Source organism: Lepisosteus platostomus, chromosome 8, assembly GCF_059453375.1.
Source record: "Lepisosteus platostomus isolate fLepPlt1 chromosome 8, fLepPlt1.hap1, whole genome shotgun sequence".
NCBI lineage: Eukaryota > Metazoa > Chordata > Actinopteri > Semionotiformes > Lepisosteidae > Lepisosteus > Lepisosteus platostomus.
The window spans coordinates 27,743,425-27,766,417 of NC_142618.1; the positions used below are offsets into that span (position 1 = coordinate 27,743,425).

At 37.7% G+C, this 22,993-nt stretch overlaps 1 protein-coding gene across 5 annotated transcripts in view; it reads left to right on the plus strand.

Annotated features, from left to right (window-relative positions):
- The window catches only part of crhr2 (corticotropin releasing hormone receptor 2), a 139,232-nt gene that overhangs the window by 72,647 nt on the left and 43,592 nt on the right, over window positions 1-22,993 (plus strand). For all 5 annotated transcript variants that reach the window (XM_088643036.1, XM_088643032.1, XM_088643034.1 and 2 more), the window contains one exon: window positions 21,981-22,066. In XM_088643036.1, the coding sequence (XP_088499162.1) occupies window positions 21,981-22,066 (86 nt within the window). The remainder of the gene's footprint in view (window positions 1-21,980; window positions 22,067-22,993) is intronic.

Sequence of the window (22,993 nt, forward strand, 5' to 3'; positions counted from 1 at the left end):
GGTGTGGACCACAGCAGGCATAATCAGCAAACCAGGAAAACAAAGAACAGGACAGGTGAGATGTGTATCCAGAAAGCGAGTGATCAGAAAAAGGAAATGGTGTTTCCCTGGCATTAGCTCATCGGTATGGTGTAAGTTTACCCTTACTTCGCGCGACTGGAAAATAATTCGTGATCAGATCAACGAAATGCTTCGTAGAAGGAGGCGCTCTTTTCCTCTAGTCTAACAGTCTGTCCACAAACAAAACATTCCTGTTAGACAAGAGGAATTGAAAAAAAACAATTTTGTCAATGGAAACCGGTGTGTGTGTCTCTCTCTGCTGGTTGTCCCTCTCACTCTCTGCTGAATGAATAAAAACATTTGATTAAAAACGCATTTGCGTTTGTCTGGTATTTACTTTGGTCCCTTTTAACTGTTTTTCAATCTACTGTATTGCTTTGAGATGCCACTTTTAAAGGTGATATGTAAAATAAAGTTTTTTATTATTGTTATAGAGAAACATGATCAGATTTTCCCTGGTTCAGAAAAAAAGATCTAAAGTGCTACACATAACTTTCTTAATTTGATGTATTTAAAGCAGTGAACTACTGTAGGTGTAACATAACATTCAGAAATACAATCACGTATTTGACAAATAAAAACGATTACAATCTAATCCTTCCACGTTTGATCCCAAAATCCCAAGAAATATACATCTAAATGGGTAGAAAGCTATGCTGAAAGTTTATTAAGATATTTAGAAGACAAAGATACTGTATCAATTTATGTTGCATTAGCCTGATTTTGATTAAAAAACACATATAATTAAACATGCGTTTGCGATTTAAATCAGAACACGATTTAAATCAATATAATTGTTTATATTGTAACGTATACTGTCCAGCCTCCATTTCTCTATAAAAATTTACTCTATTGCACACACACACACAATAGAAGCAGGAAGCAGAAGCAGGGACCGTTGTCAGAAGGGAAGAAGGTGACTATTCATTGTTATCAAAAATGACTTAGAATCGATCATGTTGTGATATTTTGAAATATAAAAGTCAATTGATTGTCCATAATATCGCTATTCTATTTTTTCGAAGAAATGTTTGTTAAAAGAAAAGTCCAGCACCAGCTGGATTTGAACACACAACCTGTGAGTTATTAGTCAGGCACGTAGACCAGTAGGCTACAGGGGAAGTCGCATGAAGAGGGAGGCGAAACAGCCCTACACAGCCCTGTCGCAGTACATGAATATAATCATATCGTTATTAAATTCTTTAGATACGCGATTCCATATTATATTCCCTATTAATCAAATTCTAAAAGTATGCTTGTTGACTCCGGTATCTCTTTAGTTAAAGACTTCGATGCTTAAAATGTTTAGGGAGAAATGGAATACTGGTGTGTATTTTTTACTTTAAAGTACCAAGACCAGCCATATACAGTACTGTATGTTTATGTTCCAAAATTAATATCGTTTATGGCCTTCACACGCGTTACAGTATGCTCCTATTCTTTCTATGCTCAGCTACTAAGATTTCCCTTCAGTGGTAAAATTCAATATCTACAACGGGCACAGTAAAGACGTTTACTGTACTGTAAATCTTTCTACGACAGACCAACGGACCACGAGTGCCCCTGTCGGTCAACCAATCACGTACCGCGGTACGTCATCTTGCGTCATGATGCGCGACACCGCAGCCAATTACCTCCGGTACGTGTCTGTACCCCTCACTTTGAATGGCTGTATCTGTATATGGGTCAAATTTAGGAATGCAGAAACAAAATAAATAGTAGACTGGATTATGACTGCTTTCTTACTGAGTTTTTAAAATACCTAATAGAGGCAATACTTGTCTAGAGTTTTTTTAAACAATTGACAATCAACAGAGTGAGGCAAATGGAGATGAGAGAAATATTTGGGAATATTGGGACATTTGGGAAATATGATCATTATAAAGCATGTGTATTGAATTATGCTTAAAAACTGCACAGGCTGAGTACAAGACAAAGGTTAACAATTTTATGAAAGCATATTTTGAAGGAATGAGACAGGATAGATGAAATTGGTGGTGAATGATTGTCAATGATTTAGAGATATTTTGCTTAAGAATTATCCCTTGAGTAAACACATCAAAGACTACACAGCAGTGGCCCAAATAGTTGAACAAACCCATCAGAAAAAAATTAAGGAGAAAGTTGAAGAAAAGGCCAAAGAGGAAAAGGATATACTGTAAGACAAGACAAGTTTCTGGGGAAATTGGCCCTGGAATGAGTGTGTGCATGTGTCTGTGTCTGCCCTGATATGGACTGCCATCTGATCCATGGTGAATCCTGCTTTGTGTCTGTTGCTTGCAGGGGTAGGCTCTGGCTCACCTGTAACCCTGAATTAGATAAAATGGTTAGAAAATGGCTGGATGGATAATATAATAAATTGAGAAAGTTAATGAAAATGCATTCAAACCCAGGTTAAAGTAGGTATCACAAGAATATGGCAATGAAGGCTAAAAATATCAGTCAACAACATGCCTCAGGCAATGGAATGATAAAGTTATCTATAAAATAACATTAGTGTAGAAGATGCAAAACTTTTTCAGCTACGCAAAGCACTTAAGATGAACAAACCTCCTGGGTCTGATGGCATACTACCAAGTGCATTTAAAAAAAGGAGATGTTATTTATAGGCTACTGACACAACCCTTCAAACAGCCATTCAAAAACAAGGGTAGAAACTGTAAACTAGAAAATTGCTATTGTAGTGCCCGTTCTTAAAACGTGTGACAAAATGAACCAGGTCATTATTTTCCTAATTTATATTGATGATCTAGGTTCCAGTACATTTAGTTAAGAAGTCAAGTTTAAAGATTGTACAGAAATAGGAGGATAGTCAAACACCAAAGAAACAACACATGAAATAAATAGATTTAGATAAAATTCAAGAAACCTAATAAATGAAATTTACTTTGGATACTGTATGTGGAGAGTATTACATGAAGGTAGCATGCAAATCGGTAAATGCTGAGTTTGAATTAACTTAATTAATTATATGATCCCAATTTGAGAATTCACCCCTTATCTTGTTGTATTCTCTGTTTAATAACTATACATACTGTATGTACAGTAATGTAAAACAAGTGTATTATTAGGATTTCTATTTGTATTTGTTATTGTAGTTGCTGTTGGTATTTTAGCTTGATTTTACACATCAGAACAATTCTGTTCAAAAAGAAATGTAGGCGAGTTCTAAGAGAAGGACACAGTAAATCATTATTACACCACAGCCAGCAACAAAATAACAAGCCACTTCAATCATAGTATTCATAAATATAAAGTGTGACATCTGTGACATTAGTAGCATTTACAGCAAGACTGTTACAACAGTTTTAATTTATTTGTGCACATCAAATGCACCAAATACCAATGAAGCTGAGCCCAATTTGTCAGTGTCACAAATAAGGTCCCTTTTGTATGACCATTATCACTTTATATTACTATATATCATTTAATAGATTTTAACCACTCCAGGACATGGAATCTAAAAACTAGAATACAAGAGCAACTGTCCACCCACAGACACATCAGGAGCACAGTAAACAAAACCCCAGATAATGAAAAGCCAGATACTGTTAAGACAATTATTTAAAACAAAAACTACTAGTTGGATGATAGATACTGTATGTATTCAAAGTTGTAAAATCCCATTCCCAATGAAATCTAGAAACAGGGTAGTGGTAGTCATTAGGCATTCTATCTTGCAAAGCAGATTTTTTTTATGTATAGCAGAACCTCTGAATCCGCAGCGATATGCTGCTGTCTGAGAGCTACCTTAGAGCCTACAAGCTCCTAGGCAGTGTGGGTTAGGCCCCTGTAGTGGTGGTTCATGTGAGTACAAATAAAATTAGGAAAGGAACTCCAGAGTCCTAATAAATCTATTTTAGGGGTCTATCAAGTTGAAGACTAGAACCAAATGAGTGGTCAAACACATACACAAACACATACTATATACAATGGAAGTAATAGAGAATAGACGGCCATATTTCAAAAGTTCTTTTTGAAGCAAAAAACAAATACATACTGTAGTTCACAAATTAGGAGGTGAAAATGTGATTCAACTTCAAAGGGGTGTTTTTGGGATGAAAGGGCCCCTTTCTGTCTTTAATGTTGCAGAATTTACAATAGATGTTCTTTGAAGGCTTAGATACTGTATTTGTTTTCCATAATGCCAGTCTTCCCCAAAATAAAATGGTTCACTACCTTTGACAGAACTAAACCTCTAATTAAACTAAGCACTCTCTAGAGAAAAATACAGGAAGGAGACCTCTGTAATCCAAATGTCCTTAATTATTTTCATGCATACTTGTCACTTTAGAAGACTTAAGGAGATTATATAGTGAATTAAGACATTATTGACTTTAACTCCTTTCCTTCTCTCACATATAGTATCTGACATACTGTACAGTACTTCTGACTTTATAATTGCAAGCAAATAATTTACATTTCATTTAGGGAGATGGAAATAAATCAGTCACACTGATCATCTCATTGAAAATGGTACCTTTCTTTTATTCACCTAATGACTTCTTTTAAATATTTTCAGCTAAGGGAAAGCCTTATATACAGTCCTAAAAAGTGGTAATTTAAACATAAACAGAAAAAATATATACTGTATAAAATCTCTAAGCTATTAAGGTAAAACAAATGCTGATGTACAGTATATATACAGTATATTGATTACTGTAGATAATTGGAGTAGAGACAGATTATTAGTACAAATGAAGGTATTATAAAAATGTACAGTAGCATGAATGAAGGACACTTCATTAATCAAAATCTGGTTTGATCTTTCACAGTTCGGCATTAGGTTTCCTGCCCCTTCCAATCTTACTGAAACCGATTGCTTCAAACTGTTTATGAATGAAGAAATGTATTTCACATTTCATGTTAAACCAACAGTTATGTTGGAGAACTGTGAGACACAACAGTTAAAATCAAAGCTCTAACAGTGGGTAAAAACAACAGTAGCAAAAATACCTTTACAGCCACAATACTGATTGTGGTGTGCTGAAAATAAGCCATTGAAAGTATAGTGGTACATAGATCAACTGTTGTAAATAGGAAAAAGAGAATTTCTACTCTTTTGTTCAATTGAAATAGTTGTATAGATTGTACATCTTTCCAGTCCTCTTCCCCCTAGTCCCTGACAATTCATCTTTCCATATTTTTATTAATTTAGTTGATGCTTTTGGCCAAAGCGACCCATTTAACATTTTACTGGAACAATTTCAGTGAAGTACCTTGCTCAGGGGATCAACAGCAGAGTCACATCTGGCATTTGAATCTCTATTGTGTTTGTGCTGCCGCCTACCACATTTACAACATAATGCATTGAGTAAGCTTACATATACTGATTTTGTTCTGGGAAAATGCCACATATTTTTATGCTTTTACTGCAGAAAACATTGTTTAAAATATATGATTAATACAACTGTTACGCATAAATAGAATGAAATAAACATCACTTCTGTGGACCAAAATTTCATTTTAATGCTGACTGCTTGAAGGGTTTAATATCCTTCTCTGAATTATAACCTTCTAGTTCTACAGTCTTTAGACTGTAATGCATACTGTATATGGAATTACAGTAAATTGATCGAACATTTTATTGATATTCAGTATATTAATAATTGATTACAAGCTTTTGTAACCGTAAAAAATACCATAGTTTTTTTATACATGAATTTTAAATCCAATTAAGAATTATACATGCTATAAGAAATGCTAATGATCAAACTGTTGAACTGTTTGAATGGCATTTAAAGAAGTGTGTACAATTAAAGTTTGTCAGTGCTCTACTTGGATAATGTACAATACTTAGGGTTCTAGTTCACTAATCTTTGGAAATGGTCAAATATGTTGACATTTCAATTTAGTGAAAGTGCTCACTTTCACAATTGAAGTTTCACCTTTTATGTAAGATCAAAACTATGTCAAGAGTTTGTAGAGATAAACATCTGCATGTTGAAGAAAAAAAAATGTTTCTGTATTTGAATACCTAGTTTTGTATTTTTCTTTATAAAAGTGTAAAAATTTTTTAACAAAATTATAAAGGTTCAACATTTGCAAATTACAAGCAATCTAGAAAATGTTCTGAACACTTGGTAGAAATGTCAAAAGAACTTCCTGAAATGAAAATCTGTGCTGGCAGAAATCCTAGCATAGAAAAACAGCTCCTTAGTAGGTTACAAGATGATGGCATTTGCACTTATAACTTAAAAACAGATAAGATTGTGTGTATTATTCTTTGTATACATCACTGTTATTGTATATCTAACACAGATTTAATCTTTATTAAAGGTGTTATGTTGCTTTCCCTAGACATGGAAGATAGCTAGCATTTGTAGCAGAATAGTGATATACTACATGATGTTCATTCATTTCATTCATGTATTGTAACTGGCAAACATAGTTAAATACAAAAGTTGTATCAGGAAAACACATACATTTTGTTGGTTTAACTATAGGGGGCATGGTAACAGAATGATTAACATTGTTACCTCACAGTGTTACGGGGCCCTGGGTACAATTCTGGACCTGGGGTGCTATCTGTGTGGATTTTGCATATTCACTCAGTGTTTGCATGTTTTTTGTGTTCACGTGGTGTCACTGCTCCTACTCTGTGCTGTCCCTAGTTTCCTGCCTGCTGCCCTTCCGGTCCCTCTCTTTCCCTTGGGCTATATATCTCTGGGTCTTGCACTCTGCCCTAGCTCAGCATTGACATTCAGATGTCCTGAGACCCACCTAGCACCAGGTCGTCCCACGTCCACTACCTGAGGGCATAGGTTTCTATACGGCACTCCTGAACTCTTTGCACTAACGAGCCCGGGCCTTTTTCCCGTTCCGCCGCTACGTTTATGGGTCTTTTTCCGCTCTCCTGCTCTCCACGGTTAGTCCCTTTGGACGTCCGTGACACGTGGGTCTCCTCTGGGTGTTCTGGTTTCCTCCTACAGTCCAAAAACATACTGGTAGGTTAATTATACAGTATTATTATTTTATGGAAAAATTGGCTCTGGTGAGAGTGTGGTGATCTGTGTGTGACCTGAGATGGACTGGCATCTCAACCAGGGAGTACTCAGTCTTATACCCATTACTTGCCAGGGTAGGCTCCAACTCCCTTGTGACCCTGAATTAAAAGAAGCGATTAGAAAATGGCTGGATGTATGGTTTAAGTATTTCTTAAAAGACAAAACAAAATGAGTACACATTTATGCAGTAGAAATGTATGTGAAAATTCATTCAGACATAAAAGAGGCATATTTGTTTACAAATTTGTGGTAAACTGTGTTAAACTAAATAATTTATTTTTCTGCAGTTTATTTTCTTCTACTGTATTCAGAAGACTGAATTATATGTTCAGTAATCAGTTACTATTTAATCGGTTTTATAACTTTTGAGATTGTTTTTATATCACTTCCTGGATGAAATGTCAGTCCATTGCATGGATTTCCTTCAGCAATGCCGGTCCTCATTTATACATCTGTCTGGATTGGTTTAACTGGGACAAGGGGATAAAACAGGGGCAATTGTAGGGACTTGGAACAATCAATGGTTACAAAGGCTTACCCAATACTCTATGCAATCCTGCTTTCAGATGGCAGTCGTAAACATCTATATAAGCAGTTAATTTATTGCAGTCATCCTTAATTTTTTTCAAATATTTGAATTACAGCTACAATATTTCCTTTCACTATTACACTTTCCTACCCAAATTTCTGAAATCCACACTCACATTTGTACATCTGTAGAAATAGGGTGCAGAAACTTAAAAATGTAGTAATGAAAATGACCAAGATGTCACAGTTTTAATTTGTGCATAGCTATGTATAAACTGTATACTGTATAAGTATATACAGTATAGTAAATACAGTATATAGAGATTAGCCTCTGTTTTGGATAGTGGCGCTCTAGAATCCATGTCTTATTTTATGGTAGACTCACCTACATACAGTATGTTGTTTTTTTGGAACATTAACATTGTCACTTATTAGTCTTGACACTGTTTGAACCTGTGATCACTATGTGCTTTAAAAGTTCTCGATCACACAAACAGCCTAATGTAAATATGACCTTCAACAGGGCACTTGTCAGGATGGTGTTAAAGGTGGACTTGGGGTGAACCATGATTCTCATACTGGAAATAGAAGGCCAATGAGGGGTCCTCTCTGAGATATTTAATTTCCTTGAAAAACAGTTGGAAAATTTGTGGAAAAGATAAGTTAAGAGTTTGTGCCTGAGCTATGATGCTGGATGAAGTTCTGAGACAAACCCTGAACATCCACATCCGTACCCATGAGCATCTAATAATAATAATAATAATAATAATAATAATAATAATAATAATAATAATAATAATAATAATAATAATTGCTTACACTTATATAGCGCTTTTCTGGACACTCCACTCAAATCGCTATACAGGTAATGGGGACTCCCAGCAGCCATAGTGCGCCAGAACGCTCACCACACATCAGCTATCAGTGGGGAGGAGAGCAGAGAAATGAAGCCAATTCATAGATAGGGATTATTAGGAGGCCATGATTGGTAAGGGCCAATGGGAAATTTGGCCAGGACGCCGGGGTTACACCCCTACTCTTTTCGAGAAACGCCCTGGGATTTTTAATGACCACAGAGAGTCAGGACCTCGGTTTTACGTCTCATCCAAAGGACGGCACCTGTTTTACAGTATAGTACTGTAGCTGCCTCTATTAAGGGGAACCGGAAGCGATGTTATTATGCCCACCCAACTGTCAGGGAGGCAAGGACAGAGCTGAATTCTTTGCCTTAGCATGCCCTCAAGTGACATTCAGATGATGACTGTGCCACAGACGCAAGAAAATGAAAGACAATAGGAAAGTAACTCGGTTAGTAAGTAAGAGTTGTACCTTTTAACCTTAAAAAACAATTTTCAATGTACAGTACCAGGGAGATAATCTGAGGACTACAAAACTTGCCCTGCTATGGTCAAATAACTTTTCAACAAGTTTAATTTTAATACTGTACATTATTCAATACATTGCAGAGTACACAAACATACTTTGGATTTGAAACATTTTCATGGGCACACTTACTGTATACATAAACATCTGCCCTGTGGGTAGTATTTGAAAACCATTGAGAGACCCTGGGGAATTAATATACAGTAATACATTATCAGCAATTCTACTTATACTGTACATGCTGTCCCTGAAATCCATACAGTAATCAATAATGGAAGGCCTGTAGAACTGTTCACTGTAGAACTGTCACTGTTCAAATGATTTTATTGATATTTTATTGCTGTAAATGTAATTAAAGGAGTATTTAACAGAGGTTAAAGAGGAATGACAGAAACCTATTTTGCTTTCACCTCTGCTGCTCTGATGTCACTTCCAAACTGCAATAAAAAACATAGTAAGCCTTCCCCTTCCTCATGTGCATTGTCCTTTTAATCTTAACTGACATATTTGTGATGCAGAAGCAGACCAAAGATTTTTAATGCCATATTTAAAGCCCCCTATTGCATTCTGCTGAACACGTTTCCATTTCTTCTTCATCTCCTTGATGATTGCTCCTCCAGCAAGAGGCTTGTCAAATCTGATCTTTTGCTAAGGAAAAGTCTTCAGCTACTTCTATAACTCTAAAATTAATTGGAATCATTCCCTAATTTTCAGTGTATTCTGAACTTTCCCAGGCATCTCAAATGGCTCTAACTTATCGGTTTCTGATCATCACAGCTTACATTTCACATGACCTTAATAGTGTTGTCTACACTTTCTCCTTTCCATTTTCAAAAGTTCAAGTATTTGGCTCCAAACATCAGTCCAGATCCTTGCCCTTTTACTCCTTATTTTGAGCTCATATTCATGTAAAGCATCCTATGAACAAAACCTCCAGATTCCCCAAATACCATTTTATAGGGAAATACCCAACATACTTTAAGTTCACACTGGACTGTTTGAAAGTGTTTCAAATAGAAAGCTGCATATTGAAAAATTGTTTTCCTCTTATCTATTTCATCTGTCATTGCAAGGATTTGTTTAAAGTCAAGTTATTTACAATTAAGGTATACAGTACCTGACTGAAATTCCTTTTTTCATAAATTGCTATCATGTGTCTCTCATCTCTTATCCACAAATTATCTTCCCAATAAAGGCCTCTGACACATGTGTGTTCAAAATTCTAAAATATTGTGCATGTCTATACAAACTATTAGTCTGGTTGCCATTTCCCTTTGGTTGATAAATCTCTAGAAATCCTCTTCCTGTTAGCCTTCTTTGTCTGCGTTAGATGCTGTGAATTCATACTGTAGCTTCCTTGTCATCATGTCCGAAACTGAAAAGTCTCTTTCACTTCCATGAAACATGATTTCTCAATAAACAATTTACTGACCATTCTTTTTAAATAGTCACATCCTTCTCAGCAGCCCATAGAGGATTGAGAAGAGAAGCATACTGTGCGTACGCATGTGTCAAGCCATTGGGTGTGCAATAATGGGATCTTTAAAAAACAGACAGGTCCAGATTAACAAACACACCAAACACAACAACTGCGAAGTTCTTAAATTGCCTCCCTGGGGATGAATAAAGTATTTTTAATTGAAATTAGATAACACCCTAGTGCCTTTTTTTACATTGCAGGGAATTCAAAACACCAAAACCAAAAACCCATAACAAAAGCCTGTGCTCCTTTTTGAGCTAGTAAGTAAACGTCTTAACAAAGTCATTAACATGGCTGAGCAGCTACACCACTTACAGGCCTCCATACAAACAAAATCTCTCGTAGACTACATAATAACAGCACCAATAGTAAAGGGTTTCTTGCAGTTAAAGGAAGAGACTGGTATAATTATTAACCACTTAATCCAATCTGGGGTCACAGGGGGCCAGAGCCTATCCCATCAAGGCGCTATTTGATATTCAATATGGCGCCGTGAGTGCGGCAGCCTGTTGCAGCAGCTCCAGTTAGTTTGGGATTTGTGTGTCCTTTTTGTTGTTACTACCGGTAGTTACATTAGTTTTAGTTTGGGATATCGTTTACTTTCGTTTTTGTTTCTGTGTTTTTTTTTTCTCTCGGAGTCATGACAGTCTCTGAGCAACTTTTTAAATCGGCGTCTACTACGAGCAAACCAGGCTCTTTTGTTTACACCAGAGACCAGCTCTTCATGTTATGGAAGCCGGCAGTGTTCTCGGGTGAGCGATTGGAGATCCCCAGAGAACTAATTAAACGGAGTAGAGGCTGTAGATCCGGAGCGACGTATCCAGCTTAAAAAAGGAGGTACAAACCTTCTTTACCCTCCATCATAATGGGGAATGTACAATCTCTTGCCAACAAGATGGAGGAGCTAGCGGCGCTGACGAGGAGCCAGTGGGAATATCGTGAGTCCTCTATTATGTGCTTCACAGAGACTTGGTTGAATGAACTGGTTCCCGACGCTAACGCTACAATAGAGGGTTTTCAGATGGTGCGTGCGGATCGGAAAATCAAGGAGAGCGGTAAAAAGAGAGGAGGAGGGCTAGCAGTGTTTGTGAGTAACAGTTGGTGTAACTGTAATCATATAACTGTAAAAGAACAGCTCTGCACCCCCGGACATTGAGCTACTAGCAGTTAGCCTGCGGCCATATTACCTACCTTTGGAGTTCTCGCAGGTTATTGTTGTGCTGGTATATGTCCCGCCCTCTGCCGACGCAGCCTCAGCGTGTGATGTCCTACACACTGTTACAGCCGGACTACAGACTCGTCACCCACAAGCCATGTTCTTGATAACTGGCGATTTTAATAATGTTTCGCTCTCCTCTACCCTGCCTACTTTTAGTCAGTTTGTTAAATGCCCTTCTAGAGATAACAAGACTTTGGACTTGCTGTATGCTAATGTCAAGAATGCCTACAGCTCCACATCACTCCCCCCCTTGGCAGATCTGACCACAACCTTGTTCACCTCCTATCTCTGTACAAGCCTCTTGTACTACAGCAACCAGTAACCACCAGGACAGTGAAGAGATGGTCAGCTGAGGCTAATGATGCACTGATGGACTGTTTTGAAACAATGGACTGGGAGATACTCTGTGAGCCTTATGGAGAGGACATTGATGGTCTTACCCACTGCATCACTGACTACATAAACTTCTGTGTTGACAGTGCAGTGCCCACCAGGAAAGTGTGCTGCTTCTCCAATAATAAACCCTGGGTCACCAGTGATCTGAAGGCCATCCTAAATAGGAAAAAGAGGGCTTTCCAGGCAGGTGACAAGGTGGAGCTGAAGCGAGCACAGAAAGAGCTGAAGGTGAGAGTTAGGGAGAGCAAGGTGGCTTATGGGAGGAAAATGGAGGACAGGCTGAGGGAAAACAATGTGAGAGAAGTGTGGAATGGCATGAGGAAGATCTCCGGATACAAGTTGTCCGGCAGCCATCAGAGTGAGGGAGGCCTGGAGAGGGCCAATGAGCTGAATCTTTTCTTTAACAGATTCGATACAGGGTCCACTGTCCATTCACCTCACAGGCCTTCACATGTCCTCAGTCACCCCATCATGTGATCCCTCCTACTCCTACTCCATCTTCCCCTGCCCTCCTCGGCCTATCCATCACAGCTGACCAGGTCAGAAGGGAGTTGAGGAGACTCCATGCAGGGAAGGCAGCGGGTCCTGATGGTGTCAGCTCCAGGGTGCTAAAGATCTGTGTGGACCAACTGGGTTCAGTGCTACAGTACATCTTCAACCTCAGCCTGAGATTAGAATAGGTTCTGACGCTCTGGAAGACATCTTGCCTGGTGCCAGTACCCAAAAAGGGACACCCTAAAGTCTTGTATGACTACAGACCAGTGGCACTTACATCACACCTAATGAAAACTCTGGAAAGGCTTGTACTGGACCACCTTAGAACCCTGGTGAGTACAGCACTGGACCCCCTGCAGTTTGCCTACCAGTCACACTTGGGAGTGGAGGATGCAGTCATCTATCTGCTACACAGAGCTAACTCTCACCTGGGGAAGACGGGGAGCATTGTGAGAATTATGTTCTTTGACTTTTCCAGTGCCTTTAACACCATCCATCCACCTTTACTGAGAGATAAGCTAAGGGCGGCGCAGGTGGACACTCCCCTGCTGTCCTGGATTATAGACTATCTGACATGCAGGCCACAGTATGTACGGCTACAGAGCTGTGCATCCGAACAGATTGTTAGCAGTACTGGGGCTCCACAGGGGACTGTCCTTGCTCCATTCCTGTTCACCTTTTACACCTCTGACTTCAGGTACAACTCTGAGACATGTCATCTGCAGAAGTTTTCGGATGACTCTGCAATTGTGGGGTGTATTAGAGAGGGGAGGGAGGAGGAATATAGGAGCTTGATTACCAATTTTGTGGAGTGGTGTCATCTTAACCATCTCCAGCTTAACACCAGCAAGACCAAAGAAATGATCTTCGACTTTCGAAGGAATAAGTCTCCGCTGAACCCTGTTTCCATCCAGGGTGAGGACATAGAGGGCGTACATTCCTACAAGTACTTAGGGGTACACCTGGATGATAAGCTGGAGTGGTCTGGTAACACTGACGCCCTGTACAAGAAAGGTCAGAGCCAACTCTATTTGTGTGGAACACTGCTACACATTTTTTATGAATCAGTGGTGGCGGCGGCCATCTTCTACGCTGTGGTGTGCTGGGGCAGCAGCATCATGACAAAAGATGCAAATAGGCTCAATAAACTCATCAAGAAGGCTGGTACTGTGCTGGGGATGAGCCTTGACCCCATGGAGGTGGTGGCTGAGAGGAGAATGCTGAACAAGCTCACAGCCATCATGAACAACACCTCTCATCCGCTTCATGGGACTGTTACTGGGCAGCGGAGCACTTTTAGCAACAGACTTCTCCAGCTACGGTGTTCAAGGGAACGTTTCCGCAGGTCTTTCCTCCCGGCGGCTGTCAGGGTGTATAATGCTGCCCTAGGCTAGGACTGTTAGCCCTTCATTTGCTCGTCTATGGACGGCATGTTTGCTCCATTGTACTTTTTGGACAATCAGTCTGTATAAACCTATGCACATTTTGCACATATTTTATTGTTTTTACAGTGACTATGATCAGCACATTTTGCACACACCTATGTATTTATTTATTTTTAACAACTTTTGTTTTATAACTATTCTGATGTCTGTTTTGCTTGTCTTGGGCTGGACTGCTGTAACACATCAATTTCTCTACGGGATTAATAAAGTATTATCTATCTATCAAGAAACAGGCAGAAGACAGGATACACCCTGAATGGGACACCAATCAATTTTAGGGGGGACATACTGTAGACACAAACACAGAGATGCATACACTCACCAATTTTTCCGAAAGCCAATTAATCTACCTGTATGTCTCTGGACTGAAGAGGAAACTCACACAAATACAGGGAGAACATATAAACTCCATGTAGACAGTGGAACTGAACCCAGAGTCCCAACATTGGCAGAAATGCTAACCACTGGGTCAATGTGCAGCCCTCCATTTTTTGTTTTACAGTATCTGAAAAACATAAATTTAATAACTTGTCACTAATGTAGATACCACCTTACACATGAAAAAAAAGTCTAGTAGAAGCTTACAAGTTAGGATACAAAACATATTTGATTTACACAACAAAAAGTAATTTTATTGGAGCTGGGCTCTATACTGTACATGCATCTAGTTTGCTTATGTTTCAGTCCTCCCCCGCCTCAATTGGAATCTTTTGATTTTCAAACACAAAAGGAACTAACTCATGTGTGGGTGCCAGCACTTTCAAAGCCTCAAATGAGAGTGAAATATATAGCAAATTAATTTCATTATACAGAGGATTTGTTTCACCTTTATATACAGTAAGTAAGATTATGTGGTAGAGATCCATTCACATATACAGTGTACTAGAGCAAATGTAGGTAATGTACATGAAATTCAGAAAACCATGAACAGTAGACATTCTGGTGTTTTGCAGTAATTTCTATTGTAATGGATTAGTGGATTCTACAGGCATTATTTCCTTGTAAAAAATGTTACTTTTGAAAGTTCTTGATTCTAAGTCATACAGAGAATATGAATATTGAGATGTAACAAACCACGCAACAAAATATGTCCAGGAAAAGTCTGTGGAAATGGTAGTACAAAGAGTTTGTAACAGTGTTTGTAAACAAGGAGAGATAACCCCAACAAAAAACAAACCAAAACAAAACTGTAAACTTTGTAAAATGGTTTTGGTTTTAGTGTCGTAATGAGTTATATAATTCAGCTCTTGTGTCCATGGTAACAAGACCAATCTTTCAATGCCCCAGCTCCAGTGGAATTGTGACAGCAGGTCCCAGTTCTTCAATAGATTTTCAGAAAGTTCTACTTTAGTAATAAAAAAAACTTATCTACTGCATCTCAAGAAAAGGGAGTCCATTCAAATAATGTGAATTGTGACATCTCTGTGTATCACCCCTCTAGAGAATAACAGCCTTCTTACAAATAAAATACACAATAATATACTATATGTGCAGGTTTGTGTCAAACCCCCCTTGGCAAAAACATCCCAGAGAACTGCAGACATAAAAGCCCCACAATGGACATTAAAAGGCTTAAAGATGATTTTATTGCAGTGTCTTGAAACAAAGAATACTCCACAAAAACAACCATTAATAGCACTATTCAAACCTATACTAAATACTAAATACTTATACTAAATAAACTTTGTTTATACTAAACAAAACTAATTACTCTCATGTGTGAATATGCATTTCTACAACCAATAATGTGATAATTGTTGGCAAGATGGCGCCATTCCTTGGTCACATCTTGCATGTAGATCTCTTGTTTATGTTGTTTATTTTTGTGTTATGTCTTGTTTTTTATGTAAAACATACAGTACATGTGCAGCCATCACCCACTATCAAGAAATACTCTTGGACTTGAGATTTAGATTGGATTGACTTCAGTGGAAACACATGTATATGACTTTGCTTCTCATGCACAGAGCAAACAGGGACAAGAATGCAAGACCTATGACTGTACAACCATTTACAGCAGTAACCACATTGTTACAGTAAGTTCACTGATGACACCACAGTTATAGGCTGATCAGCAGCAACAATGACTGCATTTAGGGGTAAGGTAGAGGCATCTTACAAGATGATGCCTTGACAACAATCTGGCTCTGAATGTGAACAAGACCAAAGAACTCATTGTGGACTTTAGGAGACACAAAGGTAGTCATATCCCAGTCAGCATCAATGGCACAGGAGGGGGAATTGTCAGCTGCTTCAGATTCCTCAGACAAATTTCCCCCAACTTGACCTGGTCTCACAACACTGTAGCCAGTTTTGAAAAGGCACAACAACAATTCCACTTTTGTGGTGCATAAAGAAATGTGGTAAGGGGAAGCAACAACTCATGACCTTTGAACTCGGCACCACACAAAGTGTCCTCACTAGTGGCATCATTGCATGGTAAGGCAATACTACCAAAATGACAAAGACACTGTACAAAGGGTTGTGGCAATGGCACATACAGTAGGATTATAGGATGTGTCTTACCATCAATCAATGAAATTTGCACCATCAACTGTCGTATTAAAGCCGTAATAAATTTGCATCATCCACTGTCGTAATAAAGCCCAATCCATTATTTAGAATCCCAACCATCCCAGTCACAAGCTATTCTCTAAACTGCCCTTGGCAAGTGGTACTGCACCATTAAAGCACTGACTACTAGACCTAAGAACAGCTTCTACCTTACGGAAGTGTGCATCCTCAACAGTTAACTATGCGATGCCTCCGAATTCAATACACCTTTGCACTCTGCGCTTTGGCTACCACATATTTATTGCTCTGTACATACTGTCATTATTATTTACAGTTCTGTAATATACTGTGAAATATACATTGTGTGGTGTTATCTGTTGTACTGTGTTGTCTGTCATACTGTGCATGTCCTGAGGCACAGCGCGAATAAGAATACCATCGAACATGTACATATGGCAAATAAACTCCTCTATCTATCTTGTTTTATAACCTGCTGTGTCTATTTACAAAAAGTAGAGGCCTTTTAGTGGCCTACAGTGGCAGATTTGTTGCAACTGCATTCCCTTTCATCTACTGTACCTTCTGTTTAGAATAGAGAAGTGTCAAAGTGTGAGCTCCAAAGGAACAAGTAGAAGTTAATTCCATGCTGACATGTAAAAAAGAATGAAAAAAAATGATAAGACTTTGGAGCCTTAAGATAGGTGTGTGCAATTCAATAATCTATTTCAGTAATATAGTCTTTATCTGTTGTTATTATTAAACACCACCACTGTACTTAAAAGGTTATGTTTTAACCTTTTAAAATAATATAAGTGGCCAAGTAAATTTCTAAATTTTAAAGTTTTTTGTGAAATTCTTCATTCTTTAAATGTTGAAAACATCTTTCAAAGCATTGAAAGACATACATTTAGAAGTGATGCACAGAACAAAGTTCTCTTGATACATAATTGCAGAACTGTCATTGCCCACTCATTATCTGCACTCTTCTGTAATTTAGAATTATATACTGGCTGTTGCACTGAATATTTTAAATGTTTGGGAGAGAACTGAATGCAGTTAGAACATACTTAATGGTTTGACATGTTTGTCAAAACTACCATGGGATTTAAAATATGTAATCTACATCTCTTGCTTATATTACATTATATGAAAATATATTATATTTTTTATTTCATTTATTAATTTACTGTGAGTTTTGCAAAGGATTTTAATACATTTTTAGAGTCATGATACAATATTATTTTGGATGCAATGCTGGAACATAATTCAAACTCAGAACTAGAGCATATTGTTACATTGGGGGGTTACGAAAACGGTTAATATGTATAAACTGACCGAGAGGTTTAGTCAATAAATAAAATAAATATTCATAACACCCAACTTGTAAAAATTTATCCAGAGTATACCAGAGCGGTTGGTATAAATAGAGGCACGTGAATTCTTTGTTTTCTGGCACAGCTTTGCTGAAAAGTGTAATAATTCAGGCACAGATGGCTAAACAAATGTTTATAACAAGAACAATATGAACACTACACTACACACAACAAAACATACAACATGCAAGTTACTATATTTACAGAATGAATAGTACAGACAAGGCATTTCAGAGGCCTACCATCCTAAAAAAAACCCACACTACTACTAAATATTAAACTCTTAAATAATGCCTACAGAGGCCAAAATAATACAACATGCAGTTAAATCTCTCTCTGTCAACCTAGATGCCACAAAGTAAATGGGAGATAAACCCTTTAGGAGTCTATTGATCCATTGTCATTTTGAGGGTATTAATCTTAGGAATCTGAAACAGATATTTTACCAAATACTATTTTGCATTACCTTCTGAGTGTCTCTTGAAAGCTGAATGTGTCTCTTTATCTGTCTTAAGTGAAATATTCTTAAAGAAAGCACTTTTATCTTTACCTTTCTGAAATTATTACACATGAAGTTGTACCTAGCATTTGGAAAATTGAAAGTGCATTGACCATTCCAAAAAAGGGCAACAAAACTGGAACCATCCAAAAATATATTACTTCTGATACATATTGTTATAAAGAGAGTTAAACTAGATTTGCATCTCTGATGGTATCAGGATTATAGAGAATAGGCATCAAGGATTTAAAAATCACAGTCTTTGTTCAACAGTTGTTTTAGACTTTTTTGAAGTGGTTCCTATAGATAAATCTATCACAGTCCAAGCTGTATATGGGTTGAGAATTAATCTGCATGAAAACAGTGCCAGTACTGTACATTAAGTTCACATTTGGGTCATATAATTAGTGTAATATAAAGGAGATATATACAGATGCAGCCATTCAAAATGGGTGGGGTATTTCGCGGCATACCCCGGTGGGCGTGTCGCGGTATCACGCGGTGTCACGCGGTGTCACGTGGTTAATCGCGCGTCATTTGACGTCATGCCGGAAACTATCCGGCGTCACCTTGTAAAACCGCCAGGGGGAGCTTAACCTCTCATGTACAGCATTTGAGCTTTTAATTTTGAACTGTGTATTACAGCGTGTTAATCATCAGTCATTAAAATGTTGGTATATTTTATGAAAGCAAGATTGCTCAGTTGGACAAAAGTACACAACCTACCTTTATCAGAAATATTTATGCATCAAAGCCTTTACCGAAGATATTACTAATAGTATTAAGAATGGATGACTTTGGACAAGCTGTATACTCAAAGTATAATTTCTTTAGCACATTTGTACAAGCACATGGAATCTGTCCAAGCCATACTTTGTCAGGCATTTTGTTTTATTTTCAACGGGCATAAAAACTTCCTTGCTTTTAACAGGGCGTTTCATAATTTCTCACTACGAAAATGATTTAAAATGCGACACTTATCATTCAACTAGAGCTCAAAATATCACAAGGATCCTCAAGAGCACAGCAAAGACTGTATTAAAAGATACTTGTATGTATCAACGCTTTCTTTTCCGTATACCAGATTTTATGGAACCACTTCAGAAGGGTGTCAGCCAGTCAGATTCCAGGAATCAGTACTTTAAAGGAAAAATACACACCGGAATTCCATTTCTCCCTAACGATTTTAAGCATCGAAGTATTTAACTAGCATGTGAAATAGCGAGTGAAAAAGTGGTAGTTTTAAGCTTTTCTGCTAATATAATATGGAATCGCGCATCTAAAGAATTTAATAACGATATGATTATATTCGTGTACTGCGACAGGGCTGTGTAGGGCTGTTTCGCCTCCCTCTTCGTGCGACTTCCCCTGTAGCCTACTGGTCTACGTGCCTGACTAACAACTCACAGGTTGTATGTTCAAATCCAGCTGGTGCTGGACTTTTCTTTTAACAAACATTTCTTCGAAAAAATAGAATAGCGATATTATGGACAATCAATTGACTTTTATATTTCATAATATCACAACATGATCGATTCTAAGTCATTTTTGATAACAATGAATAGTCAACTTCTTCCCTTCTGACAACGGTCCCTGCTTCTGCTTCCTGCTTCTATTGTGTGTGTGTGCAATAGAGTAAATTTTTATAGAGAAATGGAGGCTGGACAGTATGCGTTACAATATAAACATTTATATTGATTTAAATCGTGTTCTGATTTAAATCGCAAACGCGTGTTTAATTATATGTGTTTTTTAATCATAATCAGGCTAATGCAACATAAATTGATACAGTATCTTTGTCTTCTAAGTATCTTAATAAACTTTCAGCATAGCTTTCTACCCGTTTAGATGTATATTTCTTGGGATTTTGGGATCAAACGTGGAAGGATTAGATTGTAATCGTTTTTATTTTTCAAATACATTTTAGAAAAGTGTAATCTATACCTGCCCAGACTGTACGCCTTCCTATACCCCGCCTTTCATTCCTGTCCTGCTCTTCCCCGCGCACCCCAGCCGGGCGCTCTTTGGCCTCTGCCCGGGACGAATGTATATTTTGATATTTACACACGGCGCGGCACCGAGGGAGCGTCTGCATTTATAACTTAGTTTTTAAAATTAGTCAAGCAATATGAAGCATCTCCTTTTACTTTTAAGTCCCTTAAATACATTGAGCACAGCTTTCTCACCACTTAAGATTGCTTTTTGATACCACCCTTACACAAAGCAGAAACTTTCCGATGACATACAGTACAAGTGGAAAGATTACAGATTTTAATCGTCTTTAATTTTGTTACGTTATACGTTTTAGGAGCGTTTCATCTAAACAAACACCACAAAACTATTCTCGATTGTATTTCTGAGTGTTATGTTACACCTACAGTAGTTCACTGCTTTAAATACATCGAATTAAGAAAGTTATGTGTAGCACTTTAGATCTTTTTTTCTGAACCAGGGAAAATCTGATCATGTTTCTCTATAACAATAATAAAAAACTTTATTTTACATATCACCTTTAAAAGTGGCATCTCAAAGCAATACAGTAGACCGAAAAACAGTTAAAAGGGATCAAAGTAAATACCAGACAAACGCAAACGCATTTTTAATAAAATGCTTTTATTCATTCAGCAGAGAGAGAGAGGGACATCCAGCAGAGAGAGACACACACACCGGTTTTCATTGACAAAAAGTAATTTATATTTATATTTATATTTATATTCCCTATTAATCAAATTCTAAAAGTATGCTTGTTGACTCCGGTATCTCTTTAGTTAAAGACTTCGATGCTTAAAATGTTTAGGGAGAAATGGAATACTGGTGTGTATTTTTTACTTTAAAGTACCAAGACCAGCCATATACAGTACTGTATGTTTATGTTCCAAAATTAATATCGTTTATGGCCTTCACACGCGTTACAGTATGCCATCATTTTTTTCTGGTTCTGGTTTCTGGTATCCTATTCTTTTTATGCTCAGCTACTAAGATTTCCCTTCAGTGGTAAAATTCAATATCTACAACGGGCACAGTAAAGACGTTTACTGTACTGTAAGTCTTTCTACGACAGACCAACGGCCCATGAGTGCCCCTTTCGGTCAACCAATTACGTACCGCGGTACCCCGCGTCATCTTGCGTCACGATGCGCGACGCCGCAGCCAATTACCTCCGGTACGTGTCTGTACCGCGCACTTTGAATGGCTGCGTCTGTATATATATATTAGGCCTACTATTCTCCTATATTTACTGTATATTGATAGTTTTGATTTTGTAGAATTGCTATATTTGTGAAATTTGTAAATTGAACACAAAAAGGAGGTTTGAACATGCAAGTGAAATATACAAAAATAGCCATTATTCAGAATTTTATACTCCACAAATTACATTTATTGTGAACAATGAACAGTAACAAAAAATGCTTCCTTGGAAGTTAGCAATTTATTTAATCTTTTTGAAATTGCACACATTTGATCGAGCTACTTTGAAAAAACACATTAAAAAAAACATATCAAATGTTCTTTTCAAATGTAGTTCATTTAGCAGACAAAGCACATCATACCAAAATAAGTATATATTTTTTCTTTTGCAGGAAATGCATACAGGGAATGCTTAGAAAATGGGACATGGGCTTTTAAGAGCAACTACTCCTACTGTGAAGCAATCTTGGAAGAAAAGGTAGGCATTTTTTATTTTTGAAATATTCATGACCTCTTTTTACTCCACCATACTATCACTGTATAAACTTATTATCAAGTGTATGACAGTACATATTTTCAAATAATGGCCAGATGCAGAAATTGAATTTAATTTTTAACATCTGGTCTTCCCACAGTTAACTCCACTTTCTTGCTTCCTCTTGGCGTATTTAAATAAATCCCTAGAACAAAATCATTTCTTTACATTCTGCATTAAAAGCTGTCTTTACACAGAAACATGGTGTACTTCTGATACAACACATTTCATAATCTGATTTCAATAGTTTATAATGACTATAAAAGGGTGGCATACTTGATGTACAGTAGTGTTTTGTGTTTGGTGTTAACTCACCTGGCTGAGGAAACGACAGTCCCAGCTTTAAAGGGGAACTTGCAGTGCTGTTTTTACTTTTTGGGGTTACTGTTGTAGCGGCGAGGCTTATTAATAAGGCAGAATTAAGTGTTTCTGAGCTTTCCCAAATGAGGCCCCATTTCTCTGTTCATCTCTGTGGTGCAGCCACAGAGAAACTATTCATGCAGGCTGATTTAAGGTTTGATAAGGACAGCTCCCAAAGGGGGATGCACTTAGCTAAGCCTGGCTATCATGATCAATGGTCATCCATTGGCGCCTATCTGTCTAGGGAGTGCCAGATGGACATCTGGACTGCATTACTAAGTGTCAGGAGTAAGTGACTCATATCTCACCTTGATCAACCAATCAGGGACTGGTAGGGCCGAGTAACCCACGTGGGACTCTGATGCCCATGGAACTTTCAGCCAATCAACGAGCTGAAGTTCCTCCAGGTAAAAACAGGCAACACAGAGAGCCTGAGAGATTCAGTAAGATTCAGTAAGATTCTGGAGAGGATTCTGTGGACTGTTCTAAAGGGAATTCAAAGGAGAATTC